The following is a 20767-nucleotide window of genomic DNA, read 5'->3' as shown; positions in this document are numbered from 1 at the left end:
TCTCTATATACACAATAAATTGAAAAGGAAGCTGGTAACACCGGGATACAAATGTTAAAGAGATGCTTTAGAGGAGAAGTCCGAACGAAAGGCTGTTTGCTGTTGTTTTGTTTTATTTGAAATCTGTGGGTTTTTTTCCTTTCTTGGGGAGTTAATGGGTTAATTTATGTTGTTATGGCCTGACTGTACTAAAAGCAGATGTAACTGTTAAGGTTAGAGACAGGTGTGGCTCAGGAGGCGCTTGGAGTTAGATCGTTCTTCAGATAAAAGGTTTGTCAGAAGTGACTTCACGGTGGGGTCTGAAACAAACTCAGCAGGCTTAAGGAGCACAAGGGACATTCTTTTGTTATTTTTTTAATAAAAAACATTTTTTGGAGACAAAGTCTTACTGTGTAACGGTGTTCTTTTAAGGTCCCTAACTGGGGAAATTGGGAGAGGCAGCTGTTGTGTCCCCAGGAAGTGGGCGTAAAGTTGACATGACCAAATTAGGCCAAGAGGCACTGTTCTATGTGGCTTGGACTGGACAGGTGTTTGGAAAGTCCCAAGAATATTCTGGATAAGAATAATGGGCCTAGTTAAAACTCAACTAATTGGTTGTGGCTGTGGTGGGCTGTTCATGGGATGCTGACAGCATTCTTACTGTGCCCGAAGCCTTCTCTGTTATGTTGTGGCAACAACCACATGCATAAAGTCGGGGGAAAACTCAATTAGAAATCTGGAAAATATTGTTTTCCTTAAGGAGAAAGACAGGATTGGTGCATGCACCACTGGCAACTAATGCCCTTTCTTCTGGCTCCTGACCTGCTCTGCACACACACCTCTGGGGTCATAGCATTTATTAGGTGCTGTAGTTCCATTTACTGTGTTCTTACGGTGCTGGGCAGCAAGCCCTGAGATGTAGAAAATGTGTTGAACTAACTTTCTGTGGAGCATAAAACATTTTGAAGTTTAAAATAATTATGAACTTTTTTGACTTTTTATGATCTATTCTTTTTTATGTTAACAAAACTAGATATTTTGCCAGAACAACTCCATTACCAGCTATGTGACACAGATTTCCAAGAACCACCCTACAGTCAATATTCTACTGCTCAGTTCCCTCCTGCTTTACAGTCCCCGTCTTTACAAAGCCATTTCAGCACATATGGCTTGGAGCCACAGTACAGTGGTGGCAGCTGGTGCGGACTCGATACCCGAGAATCTAGCCAGTCCACTTATGTGGTTGTGCATGATGATGAAGATGAATTCCCTGGGACACAAAGGTGCAGACCGACTTGTTCTTTACGCTGGAAGGGACAAGATGAGCTCTGCATGGTCTGTGGTGATAAGGCGTCAGGATATCACTACAATGCACTTACCTGTGAGGGCTGCAAAGGTAAGGCTAAGGCGCAACCAAAGGGACAGTGCTGCACACACCTGTGCGCCTGCACACACACCATACAAGCGCGCGCGCGCACACACACACACACACACACACACACACACACACACACACACACACACAATCTTTATAAAACTCGAGAAACAAAACCAGGAAAAAGCATGTTTAAAGAGATTAATCTGTGTGATCAAAGACAGGAGAATAAAATATTAAGTTTAAGATTAGTTTCTTTGTGCTTTTCTTTTCTTTTTTCTTTCTTCCTTCTCTTTCTTTCTCTCTTTCTCTCTTCCTTCTTTTTCTTTCTCTCTCTCTCTTTCTTTCTTTCTTTCTTTTTTCTTTCCTTTTTCTTCCTTCCCTTTCTTTCTCTCTCTTTCTTTCCTTCTTTCTTTCTTTCATTCTTTCTTTCTTTCTAAAATAGGGTCTCATTGTGTAGCCCTGGATGGCCTAGAACTCACTATGGAGATCAGGGTGGTCTCGAACTCACAGATATCTGCCTGTCTCTGCCTTCTAGGTGCTGGGATTAAAGGCTGGGATTTAATGCCTGACCCTAGGGTTTGTTTCATTCATTTCTTTTCTTTTTCTCTTTTCTCTTCATCCTGATTCTCTTCTTCCTCTTCCTCCTCCTCTTCCTCATCATCCTCCTCTTCTTGTCTTTCTTCTTTTTTGAGAAAAGGTCTATCTGTGCATTCCTGGCTATCCTGGAGCTCACTGGATAGACCAGACTGTCCTTGAACTCTCAGAAATCCACCTGCCTCTGCCGGTATTAAGAGCATTCACTACCAGGTCTGTCTCTTCATTTTTGGTGAACATTTTCACATTTTACTTTAAACTCAATACATATAAGCAAATGTCTTCCCTACTTTTAGAAGAATTTGATGCTGGAACAAAATATGACATTATAAAGATCTTTTACCCATGACACCTTTTTTTTGTGATTGATAAAATTTACACACTTGGAGAAAATTTGAAATAAATGACTTCTATGATTCTAAGTCAAAAGAGTTTTAAAGTGTTTTGTAAAGGAAGGGAACACACTGAAAATCTGGGAGTGAGGGCTTGTATTTGCAATATTTGTGAAGAGCAGAAGCTTCTTTGATAATAACGGTTCTGAAGCAGTCTAGCCCTTCAGTAATCAATCACCACCGGGATGGGAATGCAGGCGGGTGGGAGAGTACTTAGCACCTATTTTTGGATTTGATCCTAGCACCCTCAGAAACAAAACAAAACAACCCAAACAACAGAAAACAGTCTCACCAATGTAACACAAATAAATGTGTTTGTTTAGGGTAAAATTTTACCTGTAAATCTTACACTTCAACACTGGCAAAGAATAGCCAAACGAAATGAGGTAACAGAGTCCAGGGGAGAGTAGTTAGGCAGGGGTGGCTGCTCTTGACCTGGTAACTGTTAAAACTGAGCTGAATAGTTTAAAAACCAGAGCTGAGATTTTTATTCCTTCCTCGAATTGAAATGGTGAAGCTCCATCTCTCAAGTGACCACCGGAAGAGAGTAAGTGGCCGGGTTTTAAATGGAGTTTTGACTGGTGCAACAGCTCACAGGAGGGAGAGCAGGGAATGGTAGGGGTTACTTTGTGAAAGGAGGTTCAGAAAGAGAAGCAAAAAGCTTTCTCCAGGCAAGTGCTCCAGAAAGGGAGAGGGGTGGTCTGCAGGGGGCGGGACTTTCTGAGGGGCGGAACTGCCTTTGTGGGCTGAACTCAAACTATGAGGGCTTAGAAAAGAGGCTTTTCTGATTATTTTTGTTTATTTTAGGTGGCCACGTATCCTCTCAAAGGAAACTTGAGAGATGCTTAATGGGCTCTTGATATTTTGTAAAATGCAGTTTAAAAAATTCTTATAGGTAATTTACCTATATAGGAGGGTAGAGAGTTGTCTTAATGTGATAAAGATACTCGGTTTAATCTCCTGATGTTATAAAGAAAGACCCTGTCTCAGGATGTCAACTGAGGTATACCAACTGGGAAAAATTACATAACTTTCCAGATCAATGTATATTTAAAAAAAATATTCGGAGAAAAAAACCCTATTTAATTGAAATACTTTAGTTAACTTGATTACTTAACTATAAAGGTAAAATGTTAATAAAAATGAGAAGTAACTAAAAATATCAATGCTAAACTTTGACAATCTTTGTCGTTAGGTTTTTTCCGACGTAGCATTACCAAAAATGCAGTGTATTCCTGCAAGAACGGCGGCCACTGTGAAATGGACATGTACATGCGCAGAAAGTGCCCAGAGTGCAGACTGAAAAAGTGTAAGGCGGTGGGGATGTTGGCGGAATGTAAGTGTCATTGTCTTCTTCGGGGTTTGCTTTTCTGAAGGGATTTAACCTTCCCCAACCTGGCTTACCTGGCAGGGGAGGCATGACAAAGGTGGTGGTTTTCCAGTGCTCACCCATGGCCCTGGGGGTGTGCTGACTGACTCCTGTGGGAAAGTCGGGCGTGTATTTTGTGTTAGTGGAGGACTGTATTCACACTCCCCTCTACATAATAAAATTGAATTTAAAAATAATAAAACTAAAAATCCCCCAACCTCACTGATAGCGTAAAGCATCCTTCAAGAGTTATTTAGAGCACACCCATGTTTGTTTGTGTATGTACACCACACACATGTGTACAGTAGTTGCTCAATACAGATGACCCATTATCAGTTTAAGTAGTGGTTTCCATAAATGTTGCTCTGTACTGTGTTGCTTTAATTTTGAAACCTGTCATAGTTTCATCTAAGTTAAAAGTTCTTTGAGAACTGGAGAGCTAGCTCAGAAGTTAACAGCATTTGCACAGGACCTGGGCCCCATTCCCAGCCTCCACAGAGCAGCTCACAATCATTTCTAATCCCGAGTCCTGAAGATCCCACGACTTCTTCTGACCTCTGCAGGTGTGAACGTAGTGTGCATACACACGTGCAAGCAAAACACTTACACACATGAAATAAAATAAGTCTACGTAATCATTTAAAAGAGATCTTGTATTTTTATGTTACTCAACCTAAAATTATATACTGCCTTGAAAAAGTGCAAAGTTAAAACTAGTAGTTCCCAAAAAGAAAGAGAGGAGGAGAAAGAAGAAAGAAGAGAAAAGGAGGAGGAGGAGAAGTTGTTCTCGGGTACTAACACATGGCAGTCTTAGGACAACTGAAGGGTGAATGGATCCTGGACCCCGACTTCTCTGTGTGCAAAGCCCACTAATGTTCTCATGTGTGTGAGGATCAGTCTCCGAATATCAGCACATCAGAGGGTAGCACTTTAGTGAATGAGTTTTGGGAGATACAATTCAGTCCAAAGCAACCCTTGAAAAAGTTTTATTATTTTATTAACTTAATTGGTATTCAGGATCTCACTATGTAGCTGGCCTGGAACTTGCTATGTATGCCTCAAACTCACAGATCCCCCTGCCTCCACCTTCCAATTTCTGGGGTTAAAAATATGTGCTACCACGCCTGGCCCAAAAGTTGTCTTTTTTTTTTTTTTGTTCTTTTTTTCGGAGCTGGGGACCGAACCCAGGGCCTTGCGCTTCCTAGGTAAGCGCTCTACCACTGAGCTAAATCCCCAGCCCCCAAAAGTTGTCTTTTAACCTGCATCAGGAAACATATGTGAAAGGGAAGATGGAGTCTTCTGAGGACTCTACATAAAATGAATCGTCTCTTTAACTTAAAGGAATTCTGGGAAGGTGAAGCTCAAGAGAATTGGTGAGCACAGTTACCTTAATTGGTGAGCATTAGGTCTTGTCCATGTGTTCACATCCATACCCTGCCACTGCTGCTTGGATCGGCCCACTGCATTTACCCTTCAATTGTCCTAACACCGCCATGTTAGTGTTCTCACGGCCCCTTCTCCTCTCCTCCTCCTCTTTTCCTCCTTTCCTCCTCCTCCTCCTCCTCTTCTTCTTCCTCCTTTCCTCCTCCTCCTCCTCTTTTCCTCCTTTCCTCCTCCTCCTCCTCCTCTTTTCCTCCTTTCCTCCTCTTCCTCCTCTTCCTCCTCCTCCTCCTCTTTTCCTCCTTTCCTCCTCCTCCTCCTCTTTTCTTCCTTTCCTCCTCTTCCTCCTCCTCCTCCTCCTCTTCCTCTTCTTCCTCCTCCCCCTCCTTTTTCCTTCTTGTGGTACTCAGGTTTCCCACTCCTAGACAATCTACCACTAAGCTACACCCAAAGACTCCTTTTCTACTAAACATTATTGCAGACGGGAATCCATTTGAGTCGCCATGGCTGGCGCTCTGGAGTAGTTGGGGTCACAGGTGTTTACTTACATGTTCAATACTTGGTAGGTTTAAAATGGCTTCTTTTTTGTGTATTCTTGTTCTTTGACAAATAATGAAATAATATGGAAGGGCTTTAAGGTTTTTGTTTTGTTCTATACTTCAGCTCCTCCTTAGTTTTTTATTTAACAGGTATGTTTTTTAAATACTTATGAAAATGACAGGTATATTAATGCTTGAATAATTTTAGTAGCTGCTAAAAGTATTTAGGGTAGATGCTGCTGGTCCAGTAATGGCACAAATGGAAAATTAAACACTCTATAGAAACAACAATCCTCAGGCTGGAGAAACAGTTCAGTGGTTAAGAGCACACACTGGGGGTTGGGGATCTAGCTCAGTGGTAGAGCGCTTGCCTAGCAAGCACAAGGCCCTGGGTTCAGTCCCCAGCTCCGAAAAAAAGAAAAAAGAAAAAAAAAAAAAAGAGCACACACTGCTCTTGCAGAGGACCTGAGTTCAGCTCTCAGCACTCATATTGGTGGCTCGCAACCAACTATAGTTCCAGCTCAAGGGGATATGACCCCTCTGGGCTCTGTGGGCACCTGCACTCACGTGTACATTTCCCCATACAGACTCATACAAATAATTATAAAGTATTTAAAAACAAGCACACGAAAACAATCCTAAAATAAATATTATTCACATTTGAAAAAGAATTAAATGCTTTGTCTGGGTTATAGAGAAAATTGACTTAGCTTATTTTAAAAATCCTAAGATAATCTTTCTCAACTTTATTAATAAAACCAGTGATGATAGTTATAGATAATGTAATTCTACTACTTCATAAAATGACTCTCTCACTTCCAAGATGCAACTAATGTATAATTTCTCATGTAAAAATCTAAACATAATTTGGAAATGAAAAATTCCTAATCTTTGTCTGTTATAACTATTTTCTTTTTTATAATTTATTTTTTTATTCTTTAATCCTTCTTTACAGTCCAGAATTCATCAACCCCGCCCCCTGCTCTGTCCTCCAACTGCTCCTCATCCCATGCCTGCTCTCTCACTGCCTTTTCCAAGAGGGTGCTCCCACTCCCCCATAACTGTATTTTCAAGCAGACAAAGTAGCTATGAAGAAAGAAGGAATATAAGCAATTTCATAGATGCATACATGAACAAGAGATGCCTATGGCCATTTACTCCCTCAAGACCACGCTAATCACACCTACAGTGTTGTTTTCCGAGCCAAAAGTACTTAGTGTGAATTTTGTAATATTGCAGGTTTGCTCACAGAGATCCAATGTAAGTCAAAAAGACTTCGCAAGAGCTTTAAGCACAGGCCGACCCTGTCCTCGGCCATCCAAGTGGAAGATGAAGGAACAGACACGAAACACGTGTCATCCACCTCCAGATCTGGAAAAGGGGCAAGACTTTTCTTCCATACAGTGTCTTGTTTCTTTATGAACAGTGTGTGTAACAGGCACACATTACAGGTGCCCCTCTGTGTCCTTACAGGCTCAGGACGACATGACTCTAACTGCAGAGGAACGTCGCCTTCTGAATACCATAGTGACTGCTCATCGAAAGTCCATGGTTCCTGTAGGGGAAATAAGTGCACTTGTATGTATCCACTACTGGCAAGAAATAACGTGCAATGAATGCTATTAAGAAATGATAGCAAGAACAGCAAAAAAAAAAAAAAGCCCTCAGTAATTATCAGAAAGAAAATACTATGAATCATTTTTATTTCTTTTTATGGACCAGCTGCAGGAGTATTCCAACCCCGAACTAAGTTTTTTGAGACTCTCAGAGGCATCAATCCTGCATGCGAATTGGCTAATGAAATTTACCAAGGGACTCCCAGGTAAAATTCTGTTTCATTATTTTTTAAGATTTATTTATTTTTACATATATGTGTCATGCATGTTTTGCCTGCAATTATATATTCACACTATGTACACACTGTCTCGTGGAGGCCAGAAGAGAGTGTTGGACCTCCTAGAATTGGAATTACTTACTGATGTCATAAGTTTCCATGTGTGTACTGGAACCAGAGTCTCTCAAAAGCAACAAACGCCCTTAACTGCCGAGCTGCCCTTCCAGCCCCGAACGTTCTGTCTTTAGGATACGGGAGAGTAGAGCAAAGAAAAACTTCTGACTGGTACTGGATGTGCAGCTCAGAGGCAGAGCACCGGTCTAGTGTATGTGAGACCCTGGGTTTTCTAGCGGTGTTGCTTCTAATTTAACAATTGCTTATTTTATCTTTGTCAATTAATCAGGCGAGTGATGACCTAAATATTTACAAAAATTATTATAATGATGTGGGTTTCCTTAGATGAGACAAGGAACGAAGAAAGTTTCCTCCATAGAACAAGCCACAGTTTGACCAAAACGTAGTTATATATGTATTTACAGGTACAGAAACTCTTTATAAAGTTACATTCTTCAAGGCTAACACAGCTATGCTTGATTTGTCCTTGCCATTAGAAAGTGTCACCTAGTTCTGATAAAAAAGTGCCCTAAAATATTACCATGTAGAATCAAGAATTTTATTCAGATTTGAATTTATGTATTAGGGTTATCCCCAAGAAGCACTTAGGGTTAAAAAGGAAATAAATATCTTTAAACATTTAATTTATGAACATAATCTTTTGATTATTTGTTTTTCATGTTTTATTTTTTTAAGGATTTGAAAATTTAACTGCTGAGGATCAGACTGCATTACAGAAAGAGTCAAAAACTGAAGTGATGTTTCTTCATGTAGCCCAGCTTTATGGTGGGAGAGACTCAACCTCTGGAAGTAAAAAGAAAAAAAGAATTTTATTCAATCTTAAGCGTACACACACACACACACACACACACACACACACACATTTTGAAACACACACACATTTGTGTTTTGAAAATAGAATCTCATGTAGCCCAGGCTACCTAGAACTCAATAGAAGCTAAGGAGGATCTTGACCTCCTGCTGTGCCTGCCAACCTTAAGACTAGAGACCTGTGTCTCTGTGCCTGGCTTCTGTGGTGCTGGGGACGGAGCCCGGAGCCTGGCCTCGTGCATTAAGCCAGAACTCCCCTGAGTGGGATCGTCAACCTCTCATTTATCTTTCCACTTTACTTTGCCTGCTAGTGTAGGAACAGACGTCTCAAAATAGCTGCTTATAAATAGCTCCACACTCATCTAGCATTTTCTCTCAACAAAGTAATTCTTTCTTTCTTTTTTTTTTTTTTTCCTTTTCTTTTTTTCGGAGCTGGGGACCGAACCCAGGGCCTTGCGCTTGCTAGGCAAGCGCTCTACCACTGAGCTAAATCCCCAACCCCCAAAGTAATTCTTTTAAAAGTTGTATTTCTTATTCTTCTGAGAAGTTTATACATGTATTAAGTTTTTTTTTAAATCTTAGTCAACTCACTTCCTTCCACCAACTCCCGAAGTCCCCACACATCTCTCTCCTAACTTCATGTCCTCCTCTGATCCTTCTTTTTAAAATTAACCCATCTAAATAGTCTGACTAGTGCTGCTCATGTACGCAGCGGGGTGGGGTCATCCACTGAAACATGGCCAACTTTGAGGGCTCAGCTCCTAAAGAACTGGACTCTCCCTCCCCTAGCAGCCAACAGCTCCTCAGCTGTGGGTGGGGCTTCTGTGCTCCTAAGACAGGCTCTTCCAATGAGGAGGACTTTTACAGGTGATCAAACCCTAAGGCATTACGGATTCTAAGACACAAAGGAGCTGTGTGGGAAGGCCTGCTTGAAACTCATAACCACTTGTTTGGGCTACTTGTTTGGGGGACACCTCTGTAGTGGGGTGAAATGTTATTTAGGTTCCTGTTGAACCAAGTATGCAGGACCTCGCTTCCATAAAACTACAAGCATTTTTAAAAAAATCAATAAAGCCAGTATTGTTTAGTGTGTGAAGGTGAGAATTCGGTCTGTAAAGTTGTGTGTTGGTTGAGGACATGAGAAGAGGCAACGTGACAGAATCAAAGCCAAAGCCAACAAAACATTTGCCAGAGGCGCCAGCTGCCTTCACTGACTGCTTGTTACAGTGCGAGTCTTTTTTTTTTTTAATAAAGATTTATTTATTATATTTATATTACACTGCAGCTGTTCAGGCACACCGGAAGAGGGCATCAGATCTTATTACAGATGGTTATAAGCCACCATGTGGTTGCTGGGATTTAAACTCAGGACCCTCAGAAGAGCAGTCAGTGCTCTTAACCACTGAGCCATCTCTCCAGCCCACAGTGCGAGTCTTTTAAAACATCTGTATTTATTCGTTGTTCTTCTCTGCAGACATTAGACCAGAAGGCTGTCAAAGGGAGGCCCTTGATGACCTGGCCCATGATTGCTTGAGTAGTGTTTGCTTAAGAGTCCCCACAGCCTCTGGTGCACTGAGTGGTTTGTGGAGGGGGTGTGTTTAAGAAAGTCATTTCTAGTTTCCACTCCATTATAGTATCATGGACGACTCATTTTGGAGGGGCTTCTGTACAATCTTTTTACAAAATGGGAACTAACATCTGGCTTTATGTTTCAGTAACAAAAATGAGAAAGACACCACTTTAGGGGGTAGGTTTTGTTTCACATAATAGATACGCTGGATTCTGAAAAGATGCTGTATATCCTATTTATATAATGACCAGGAAAGAATATCAGACTCTGTGCCTTCCTCTTTTGCTAGGTACTGTGAGACCAGCAAAGCCCTCAGCTGGGACACTGGAGGTGCATAATCATAGGGGTGATGAATGTGTTTATTCTTCGGAAAACTTTTTCAAGGAAGGCTACCCTTCGGCCACTCTAACCGGTAACCTTGTGCAGTAGGAAGTGTCTATCACCTTGGGTGGACATACTTTCTTTTCTCCCCCTTTCATTTTGTTACAAGGAGAAGCCCTGGGCTTTCTCACAGTTCACAGGTTCTCTGTGGTGGTGACAGCATTTACAGACCCAGCCCATACAGTTGCTAGTGTTGGCAGGTCATCAGTGAGCTTTCTATTTGTAACCATTTTCTTATTTTTGGTAACGTCATGGCAATTCTTTTTCTATTTAATTGGGAAGCTATTTGGGGCCTCTGAATTATTCTTTGGGGTGTTTTTCAAAGTTTCCCAGAATGATGATGATGTAATAATATACAGGCAACATCCCAGTGTCAACCCCTTTTGTGGGTAGAAGGGTAAGCCTTACTATGGATAGTACAGAAACACTGAGAGCGGCTTTTGCAGGTTAAAGGCCCTCAGTCCCACAGCCCCCTACTTGGTCCACATGATTACACCCTCTCATTGTTCTGGTCTTTTTCAATAGCTCACCTAACAAGCCCACTATTGAGGCCCAGACCCCAATTTCAAGGGCACAACAAAGGGGATTGATTGTGCTGGCCACCACACAGGCAGCCATCTTGAACCCCACCCTCATTTCGAGTTTCTTATACTAGTTTGAGAGAAGACAAGGCAATCACAATGGGTTTGCTTCTGTGCTACATTTGGATGAAATTCACTTATATTAATCTTTTCAGGTATTACTAGAGAATTCATTGCTTCACTGTCTTACTTCTACAGAAGAATGAGAGAACTTAATATAACAGATACTGAATATGCTCTGCTTACAGCGACTACAGTGCTTTTCTCAGGTACAGGCTGTGAGAAGGAAGGCCAGGGGTGAGCTCTGGACGGGGAGACGCAAAGTTCTTACTGAGCTATTAGGTGATGTTGAATGTAGCGATCAACCCCATCACGGTTTGATCTCTGTGCGCATTCCTTTAAGCTCACCACTGTGTTATAGTTTCTTGCATCTTAAAAAAAGCTTTCTTGCCCTCGGAACCCCTTGGATATACTCTCCCAAGTCCCTGATAGAGAGAGGTTCTTTAGGGAGTTAGCTATAGTCTAGACTCTGTCTTACTCCTGCTCACTCCTGAGTCCTCCACAGTCACATTTCATTCCACCCTCTCCTCTCCAATCCACTACAACCTCTCAAGATCTTCAGGACTTGGCATTGCTAATCTACTGGCCAACACTCTATCTTTGTCTTACTTGGCCCAGGGATGTATTTTGTAGAGAAGATCACAAATATTTGAAAGAAAATGTGGGGATATCCTGTTTCCTGTGAACCCGTCGGCGGAGCTCTGAAGTTGTGGTGAAGATGTCTGGTGTGTTAGGAGAATTTCTCATTCGTGTGTGTGTGTGTGTGTGTGTGTGTGTGTGTGTGTGTGTGAATTCATAGTCTTCTTGATATGCTTGTAACCTGCATTACATACTGGACCCAGGTTGAAGTAAGACAGTTGCTTAGCATGGGTAACCCATTGCTCAAGCCAGTAAAGTCTCCCTAGGGTACCACTGTCCTGTCTCCTTCACTGATCTGGACATATTTGTGTTCTTTTGTATTCTAACTTGCTGTGATATCAGGACTCACTAGATAGGCACAGCCAAAGTTCAGTCACGTAGGCTCCAGTGCAGCTACGTGATATTGTCCACTTTCCAGTGTTATACTTCATTCCAGGAAGTTTTGTAGGCAACTGTGTGATGAAAAGGATAGGGTAAAGGACTTGGAAGGCTGGAGGGACGGACAGTAGTGTCACTGTCATCTGGATCTGAATATTTGGAAAACCAGCTTGGAGTATTACCTAGGGACAGTTCACCATGGCTGGACCACAAAAGTCTTCTTTCTCTGAGTTCAGCTACGAATTCTGGATGGTGCAGTACCTTAGAGCCTTGGTGTGCTGTGAGAGGATTTATTTCCCTGCCTCTCTGGAGTGGGAGTATCAAAGTCTGTGGCCTTCATCCTTTTCTTCCTGGGTGGATCTTTTTAAACCAGGAATGTGTCATGCTCGCTACGGTTAAGAATGTTTCAATGGGGCCAAGGGCTCCCCTAGATTACAAATTTGTCATGAAGATACGTTTATCACATTCCCTTCAGTTGATCTTTGTTTGTTCAGGGCTAATATTTTATTCCCAAGAACTTACCCTTTCATAATCTTGGCATTCTATGCACCGTTAGGTGGAAACTGGTAAGTTCTCCTTGTAGACTGCAGTCCACCTAACAACTTGCCTCCAGCCTTGTTAACATTCAGAACTACAAAGCAGAGCTAAAATCATGCAGAACACTGCACAAGCACAGTGGTCTCAGGAACTTTCCACTCCAAAATAACCACCCACCCACTAACTCACATGGGTGGTTTTGTTTCTTTTTGTTAAATGTATAAAATTCTATCTATCTATCTATCTATCTATCTATCTATCTATCTATCTATCTATCTATCTATCTATCTATCTATCAATCGTGTGTGTGTGTGTGTGTGTGTGTGTGTGTGTGTGTGTGTGTGTACATGTCATTCATGTGGAGGTCAGAGGACAGCCTATGGGAATTGTTTTTCCACCGTGTGTGTCCTGGGGTTCAGGTAGTCGGTCTGGGTGATAGCATTTTTCCTGCTGAGTCATCCCACTGGCAGTTCTTGTTTCACTGAACCTCTTGAACATCACCTCTCCTGACTTCCACATTCATTGGCTAATCTTTCCGTGTCTTCTTTATTCTGTCCTCTTCGTCTCTCACAAGGACAAATATTTAAGTTGTCCTACGAGTCAGTTTTCTTTTAAATTACTTCATTATTTCATGCATTTGTTTTGCCTGCATCTATGCACCACAGTGTACCTCATGCTGTTGAATTCAGAAGGTGTCAGATCTCTTGGGACTCAGTTTACAGAGGTTGTGACAAGGCCCTATTTTCTTCTGCACTGGCTTCTCTTCCTGATTCCATTCTGACTCTTGGCATTAAAGGCCTGTGTAGGTTTGTTACTCCCAGACTTATCTGTGAACTTGCTGTGCTCAGAATGCATTAAAGCCTCCTCAAGATTTCCATGTGACTGTCAAGCAGGTGTATCAAGTTGAAAATGCCCAAAGCTGGACTCCTGATACCTTTATACCTTAGCTTTTCATATCCTTCCCCCACTTGGACTGAACGATATCTCTGTCTTCCAAATTGCACATGCAATTTGTTTTTAATTCTTTCATTTCTTTTCTTCCTCTTATATTCATATCATAATGCACCAATTCTGTTGATTCAACCCTAAGGTATAGCTAGCACTTAACCATTTCCTATTGTGAATAGCCTAGGCAGTGTAGTTGAATCCACTTTTCTGGCTGGATTTTCCAACTCTATCCTCTATAGACTCTCTCTGTATTAGAACACAAGGGTTCCCTGAAAATGTGAGTCAGATGATGGTATTCCTCTGGAGTTGTCGGTGGCTTCCTAGTTTGCACAGATTAAAACCAAAGTTCCTTCAATTAGTCTAGTCTGTCTTGCTTCTTTTTTGTCCTCTCCCTGTCTGCATTGCTTTGACACAAACATCCCTTGAGCCCCGCAGGCCCCTGCCGCAGGCTGCACTGTTCTCCATGCATCTTTCACCCCCTTCGCTCGGATGCCCACATGAGGCCTTCTTACACTGCTTTGTCATTTTATCTAGTTCTTTTTTCTTTTACCATTTTGGGTTTGCACTAAATGTTGTTATATCTCTGATTAGTTTTTGCAAGTAGCTACCATCCCTCCCCCCAAGAGTCTTACCTATTTCCCTGTTTACTTTTCTCTATAGCACATCATTATTTTACTTTTGCTTTTTTAAAAAAACATTTTTATTCATTTACTTTTATTGATGTGTATGTCTCCTTTGTCTGTGTGTGCACTCCACGTGTGCAGTATCTGTGAGTCCACAGAAGGTGTCAGGTCCCTTGGAACTGGAGTTATAGATGGCTGTGAGCCACCATGTGCATGTGGGAATTGCACCCCAGTATTTGGGAAGAGCAGCTAGTGCTCTTAACTGTTGATATGTCTCTCCAGCCTCTGTTTTTACTTTTTTAAAAAAAATTATTATATATTTCTTTACTTACATTAGAAAGGTTATTCCCCTTCCTGGTTTCCTGTCCATAAGCCCACATCCCCTCCCCCTCCCCCATATGAGTATTTCCCCTATACATCCCCCTTATTTCCCTCCCCCATATTCCCCTGCATTGGGGGTCCAACCTTGGCTTCCCCTTCCACTGGTGCCCCAACAAGGCTATTCTCTGCTCCATATGCAGTTGGAGCCCTGGGTCAGTCCATGTGTAGTCTTTGGGTAGTGGTTTAGTCCCTGGAAGCTCTGGTTGGTTGGCATTGTTGTTCTTATGGGGTTCCAAGCTCCTTCAACTCTTTCAATACTTCCTCTAATTCTCCCCTGTTTTTACTTTTTAAGATATGTGTAACTCTCTCCTTCCCCACCTGTTTCATATTAAGAGTGTTAGTACAATAAAGGGAGAACATTTTGCCTGTGAGTTTCATCATGGTATAGCCAGCAAAATGACCTGATGAGTGAAGGCTGTCTAAGCCTTCAGAAATTCCTGGTTAGCATATCTTTTATGGTAAGAAACCAAGAAGGCTCGTGCTTTACTGCCTATTGACTGTAGAGAAGTTACTCATGACTATTTTAAAGTTTCAGGCAAGTCTTCATGGCTGTTATATCCCCAACCTTACTCACCAATCCCATTTCAGGGAGCGAATCTGAAAAATGTGATAAAAATAGAATGCAGCTCAATAGACTATAGTGAAGATGAAGTAAAATCACGAACAAAGAGAATTTAATTAGCGAACCTAATTTGTATTAGGGCTCTGTAAGTACTTGTGCTTTTGTAACTTGTGAAGATGAAGTAAATCATGAACAAAGAGAATCTAACTAGCAAACCTGATGTGTGTTAGGGTTCTGTAAGTTCGTGTGATTTTATAACCTAGTAACTCACTGTTTCGAGAGCATTCATTATTTCACCACTTGGAATCAACATTAAGGTAAATATGTTTTTCAGATCGTCCATACCTTAAAAATAAGCAGCACGTAGAAAACCTACAAGAACCAGTCCTGCAACTTTTGTTTAAGTATTCAAAAATGTATCATCCAGAAGACCCACAGCACTTCGCTCACCTCATAGGGAGGCTTACTGAGCTGAGGACTCTGAGTCACAGCCACTCTGAAATCCTTAGCACTTGGAAAACAAAGGACCCCAGGTTGGTTATGCTATTCTCTGAGAAATGGGATTTGCACTCACTCTATTGAAAATTTAGAGTCAACACTAAAGGTTTGCCTTAAAATGTCAAAATCAAAATTGGATGAATGATTTGAAAAATGTGAACAAATCCACTGAGTTATCATACATCGCCATGGAGACCTTAAGTGCTCATCACGTGGACTTTTCAACTCTTAGATGAACACTCCAGGATTCTTCTCAAGATTGGATGCAAAGGAAAAAATAATGGAGCTATGTGGTGGCACAGTCTCTATACTTGAGAGACAGAGGCAAGAGGACCTTACATTTAAGGCAGTCCTGGGTGATGTAATGAGACCTTATCTCAGAAGAAGAAAGAGAAGAATTAATGGCCATTGTTTTTTCTCGAGTCCTCACCTGAAGAAACTATTTTTTTGTTTAGTTAAAATACATAATGTATAGATGTGAACAAAGGTTAGTTATGATTAGGATAAGGCAGTTTGTGTGCCTCACCAATTAAGGATACACGATGGAGTAGAAGCCAATGCTTAGAACCTCTGTTTCATGAGTGACTAAAGAAGAACAAAACCTTTTCAAATTGTATCTGCTTTGTATTTTTAATAAGTATGTGCTAATTGCACAGAATGGTAGTTTCATTATGAAAGTTTCATACATATATATTAGGTATTTCCAGCGTATTTGCCACCCACACTGTGCTCTCCACCCAATACCAGTACCCTTCTCATCCCCCTAATATTTCCCCTTCCCCTTCCATGCCCTAAAGCACCAGATTCACACATGCAAGAAAATATTCGATTCCAGTCTGAGTCTGGTTTGTTTCCTTTGACATGAAGATATCATCTATTTCTCCTGCAAGTGACATATTTTCATTCCTCTTAAGGACTGGATTGTGTGTGTATATCTGTACATAGCACATTCTATTTATCCATCATCTGCTGACGGCACCTGACTGGATTGTGTGTGTATATCTGTACATAGCACATTCTATTTATCCATCCATCTGCTGATGGCACCTGACTGGATTGTATATGTATATCTGTACATAGCACATTCTATTTATCCAATCCATCTGCTGATAGCATCTAGTTTGATTCTGTACCTTGGCCACTGTGAATTGAAAGACCAGGAAAAATTCAGACCCCCTAGCAAACAGAGTAGAGTCAAAAATGTAGGTCAGCCAGTTCAGTGACTCTGTTCCAGGAACTGGCTGACCATAAAAGTTAGATTAAAATCTTAAGAACAATCTTGAGAAACAGGAAGCTTCTCCTTGTGATTTTTCACTGGTATTCTCGACATTTTCCAATGACGCCATCCCTACCCCCTTGGGTTGTGGTTTCCTCCTTTAAATACCCCTTCTCCCAGATACTCGGGGTTGAACTCCTCTACCCCTGCGTGGGATACGAGTCTCGACCCCAGTGCACTGGTTCCTATCAATAAACCTTGTGTAATTACAGCAAGGATGGTCTCTCGTGAGTTCTTGGGGGGTCGAGTCATCCCGAGACTTGAGTGAGAGTCTCCCCGCTCCGGGGGGTCTTTCAGAATCATGCTGTAGTAAACATGACTATGAAAGTTTTTGAGGTTTTATATAGCTCTCGATTCCTTCAGGTGTACTTCCAGAAGTGGTATGGATTACAATGTAGCTCTATCTTTAGATTTGAAGGTAACTATGTAGTGATTGTCACAGTGACTACCTTCTTCTTAACAGTGTATAAAGATTATTCATTTCCCTTCACAATTCTTGCCAACTTTTGTTTTCCCCTTTCTTTTTTCCTTTTAACTAAAAAAGTGTGTGTGTGTGTGTGTGTGTGTGTGTGTGTGTGTGCTCACGAATGTATACATGCCAAAGCACATACATACCAAAGCACATTTTGGACATTAGAAGACAGCTCTGTGGAACATGTTCTGTCCTTCCACCTTTATGGGCTGTCAGGCTTAGACACAAGTGCCTTTAGCTGCTGAACTATCTCCCCTGACCCTATCCTGCCACAGCCTGCATGGCTTGGTTCTGGGAGCTTGACAGGGGTGATGAGTGAATGAAGAAATGACAAACACAAAGACACAAGTACAGAAAAGCTAGGATTGGGTGGTGTCTTAGTTTCTTTTCTATTGCTGTGAAGAGACACTGGGGCCAAGGCAACTTATGAAAGAACACATTGAGTTGGGAGCTTGCTTACAGCTTCAAAGGGTGAGTCCATGATGATCATGGCAGGCAGCATGGCACTGGGCATGCACTGGAGCAGTATCTGAAGAGCTTACATTCTGATCTGCAAGTTGGAGGCATGGGAGAGAAGAAAGCGGCTGACTGGGCCTGGGGCAGGGTTTGGAAATCTCAAAGCCCATCCCTAGTGATACACCTCCAACAAGGCCACACCCAGTTCCCCTCAAATAATTCTACCAAGTAGGGACCAAGCCATCAAATATAGGAGGGAGTTGGGTCCATGCTCATTCAAACCCTTACAGGTGGGCCTCTGATGGAGGGCACCAACTACACCATAACTTAGAAACTTAGCACATTTATTATGCATACTATAAGGAGTCAGGTTAGCTAGTCTTGGTTGAAGGTTCCTGTAGCTGGGCAGTCAGGTTGTAGTCATTCCAGGGGAGGAAGATGTGGTGCTAGTTTTTGCACACACTGTCAATAGTCACACATGGAACAGAGGAAGGCTTTGCGATTCCCATAGGTCTGAGGCATCGATCTTTGACATGGCTGTACTTCCGTCAATAATCCACATTCACTTAGGATTTCTTCTGGTTTACACTGCTAAATTTACCTCACCAAAGGAAAGACCAGCTGAAGATAAAGGAGCATGCTTTTAATGTTCTGTCAAACACACAGACAACCTGTTTGTATGCATCACACTTTTCTCTTGAGAGTACCCAGTGCAGCTTGATTTCAATAGCTGAAATTTTAAAGGGAGATCTGAAGTAAATGCTAATGAGAGATCTGGCTCTTTGATGAAACTATCAGGGTTGGTGAACTTGTCAGAATTAATGTGAAGCTGAGGAGGTGAAGCTGAAATGCTTTGGAGAGCAGTGTTTTAAAATAGCTCCATTTTTCTTCCTCTTTAGAGCAGATGCAAAGTAAATGGTTTCTGTGTGGATGCACAGTGATATCCTCTTCTGCTGCTTTCTAAATGTAACCCTGTGGGCTTAAACAGCATGCTTACATTTATAGCATGCAAATAATAGCATAGGCTAGAAAAAGAAGCATTTAACCTTATGATCATTATTTACGAAATGCATTGATATGTCTCTTTGGAAAGAGGAAGGGGAGAATGAAAAAAATAGAGCAAAAAAGATAAACAGAAAAGAAATAGTGCCCCCACCCACAAAAAATTAAAAATAGCTATCAAGGTACCTCAGGAAACTTTTGAGTGTGGCTACAATATAAGTAGCCACAGCCACATTCTCCCGCCTCCAGGCTTTCTTCCCAGGACCAACTGTGAACCAAAGTCGCTACTGTTGTTTGATCAGAAGAACAAGAGATGGACATTGGTTCTGAGAAGTTGGACCAGTGCTACAGCAAATCTGGCCTGTGGCTGGGCTTTTGCAAGGAGTTTGTGGCAGGATTTTGGAAACCTGTGGAGTTGTTGCCTAGAGAGACCCTAGCCTGCTTTAAACAGAGCTTAAGTGTGAAGGACCACAGTGCTACTGGTGTGGACAGTAAAGGCCTGGCTCATGAGGCTTCAGAGGGAAACAAAGACTCTAATAGAAATTGGACTAGAGGCACAGGTCTTCCTGGTTGCTGCCGCTGCAGAGAGCCCCTGGGCAGCACCCCACGAGCAAACCTGAGCCTCGGGACTACAGGTAAGACCAAATTTTCTGCTGCAAGAAAGCTGCCTGGTGAGCTTGGGACACACGGAAGCAGAATTTCTCTAGGACCGGGCACGTTCCGTGTTTACCGGAAGTCCCACACCCGCGGATCCCGGCCCGCAGCAGCTCTCTGCTCCCAGACCCGGTGAGAGAGAGACCCAACCGCCTGGTCAGGTGGGCACTCCTGAGGCTGCAGAGCGGAAGAGACCACCAACACTGCTCACCCCTGCCCACATCCCTGGCCCAAGAGGAAACTGTATAAGGCCTCTGGGCTCCCGTGGGGGAGGGCCCAGGAGCGGCAGGACCCCTGCCTGAGACACCGCCGGAACCTGAAAGAAACAGACCGGATAAACAGTTCTCTGCACCCAAATCCCGTGGGAGAGAGAGCTAAACCTTCAGAGAGGCAGACAAGCCTGGGAAACCAGAAGAGACTGCTCCCTGCACACACATCTCGGACGCCAGAGGAAACAGCCAAAGACCATCTGGAACCCTGGTGCACTGAAGCTCCCGGAAGGGGCGGCACAGGTCTTCCTGGTTGCTGCCGCTGCAGAGAGCCCCTGGGCAGCACCCCACGAGCGAACTTGAGCCTCAGGACCACAGGTAAGACCAAATTTTCTGCTGCAAGAAAGCTGCCTGGTGAACTCAAGACACAGGCCCACAGGAACAGCTGAAGACCTGTAGAGAGGAAAAACTACACGCCCGAAAGCAGAACACTCTGTCCCCATAACTGACTGAAAGAGAGGAAAACAGGTCTACAGCACTCCTGGCACACAGGCTTATAGGACAGTCTAGCCACTGTCAGAAATAGCAGAACAAAGTAACACTAGAGATAATCTGATGGCGAGAGGCAAGCGCAGGAACCCAAGCAACAGAAACCAAGAATACATGCCATCATCGGAGCCCAATTCCCCCACCAAAACAAACATGGAATTTCCAAACACACCAGAAAAGCAAGATCTAGTTTCAAAATCATATTTGATCATGATGCTGGAGGACTTCAAGAAAGACATGAACACACTTAGGGAAACACAGGAAAACATTAATAAACAAGTAGAAGCCTACAGAGAGGAATCGCAAAAATCCCTGAAAGAATTCCAGGAAAACACAATCAAACAGTTGAAGGAATTAAAAATGGAAATAGAAGCAATCAAGAAAGAACACATGGAAACAACCCTGGATATAGAAAACCAAAAGAAGAGACAAGGAGCTGTAGATACAAGCTTCACCAACAGAATACAAGAGATGGAAGAGAGAATCTCAGGAGCAGAAGATTCCATAGAAATCATTGACTCAACTGTCAAAGATAATGTAAAGCGGAAAAAGCTACTGGTCCAAAACATACAGGAAATCCA

At 42.4% G+C, this 20767-nt stretch overlaps 1 protein-coding gene across 1 annotated transcript in view; it reads left to right on the top strand.

The window, feature by feature from the left end:
- The window catches only part of Nr1h5 (nuclear receptor subfamily 1, group H, member 5), a 26469-nt gene extending 9412 nt beyond the window's left edge, over positions 1–17057 (top strand). The window contains exons 3-11 of the mRNA XM_087642104.1: positions 1013–1375; positions 3539–3679; positions 6871–7013; positions 7105–7209; positions 7354–7453; positions 8276–8389; positions 10270–10392; positions 11098–11211; positions 15405–17057. Of these exons, the coding sequence (XP_087498230.1) occupies positions 1013–1375; positions 3539–3679; positions 6871–7013; positions 7105–7209; positions 7354–7453; positions 8276–8389; positions 10270–10392; positions 11098–11211; positions 15405–15652 (1451 nt within the window). The 3' untranslated portion in view covers positions 15653–17057. The remainder of the gene's footprint in view (positions 1–1012; positions 1376–3538; positions 3680–6870; positions 7014–7104; positions 7210–7353; positions 7454–8275; positions 8390–10269; positions 10393–11097; positions 11212–15404) is intronic.
- The last annotated feature ends 3710 nt before the right edge of the window (positions 17058–20767 follow it).

This window comes from Rattus norvegicus, chromosome 2, assembly GCF_021556685.1.
Source record: "Rattus norvegicus strain SHRSP/BbbUtx chromosome 2, alternate assembly SHRSP_T2T, whole genome shotgun sequence".
Lineage (NCBI taxonomy): Eukaryota > Metazoa > Chordata > Mammalia > Rodentia > Muridae > Rattus > Rattus norvegicus.
Note: the sequence above shows the minus strand (reverse complement) of the source record. Positions and strands in the feature narration are given on the sequence as shown.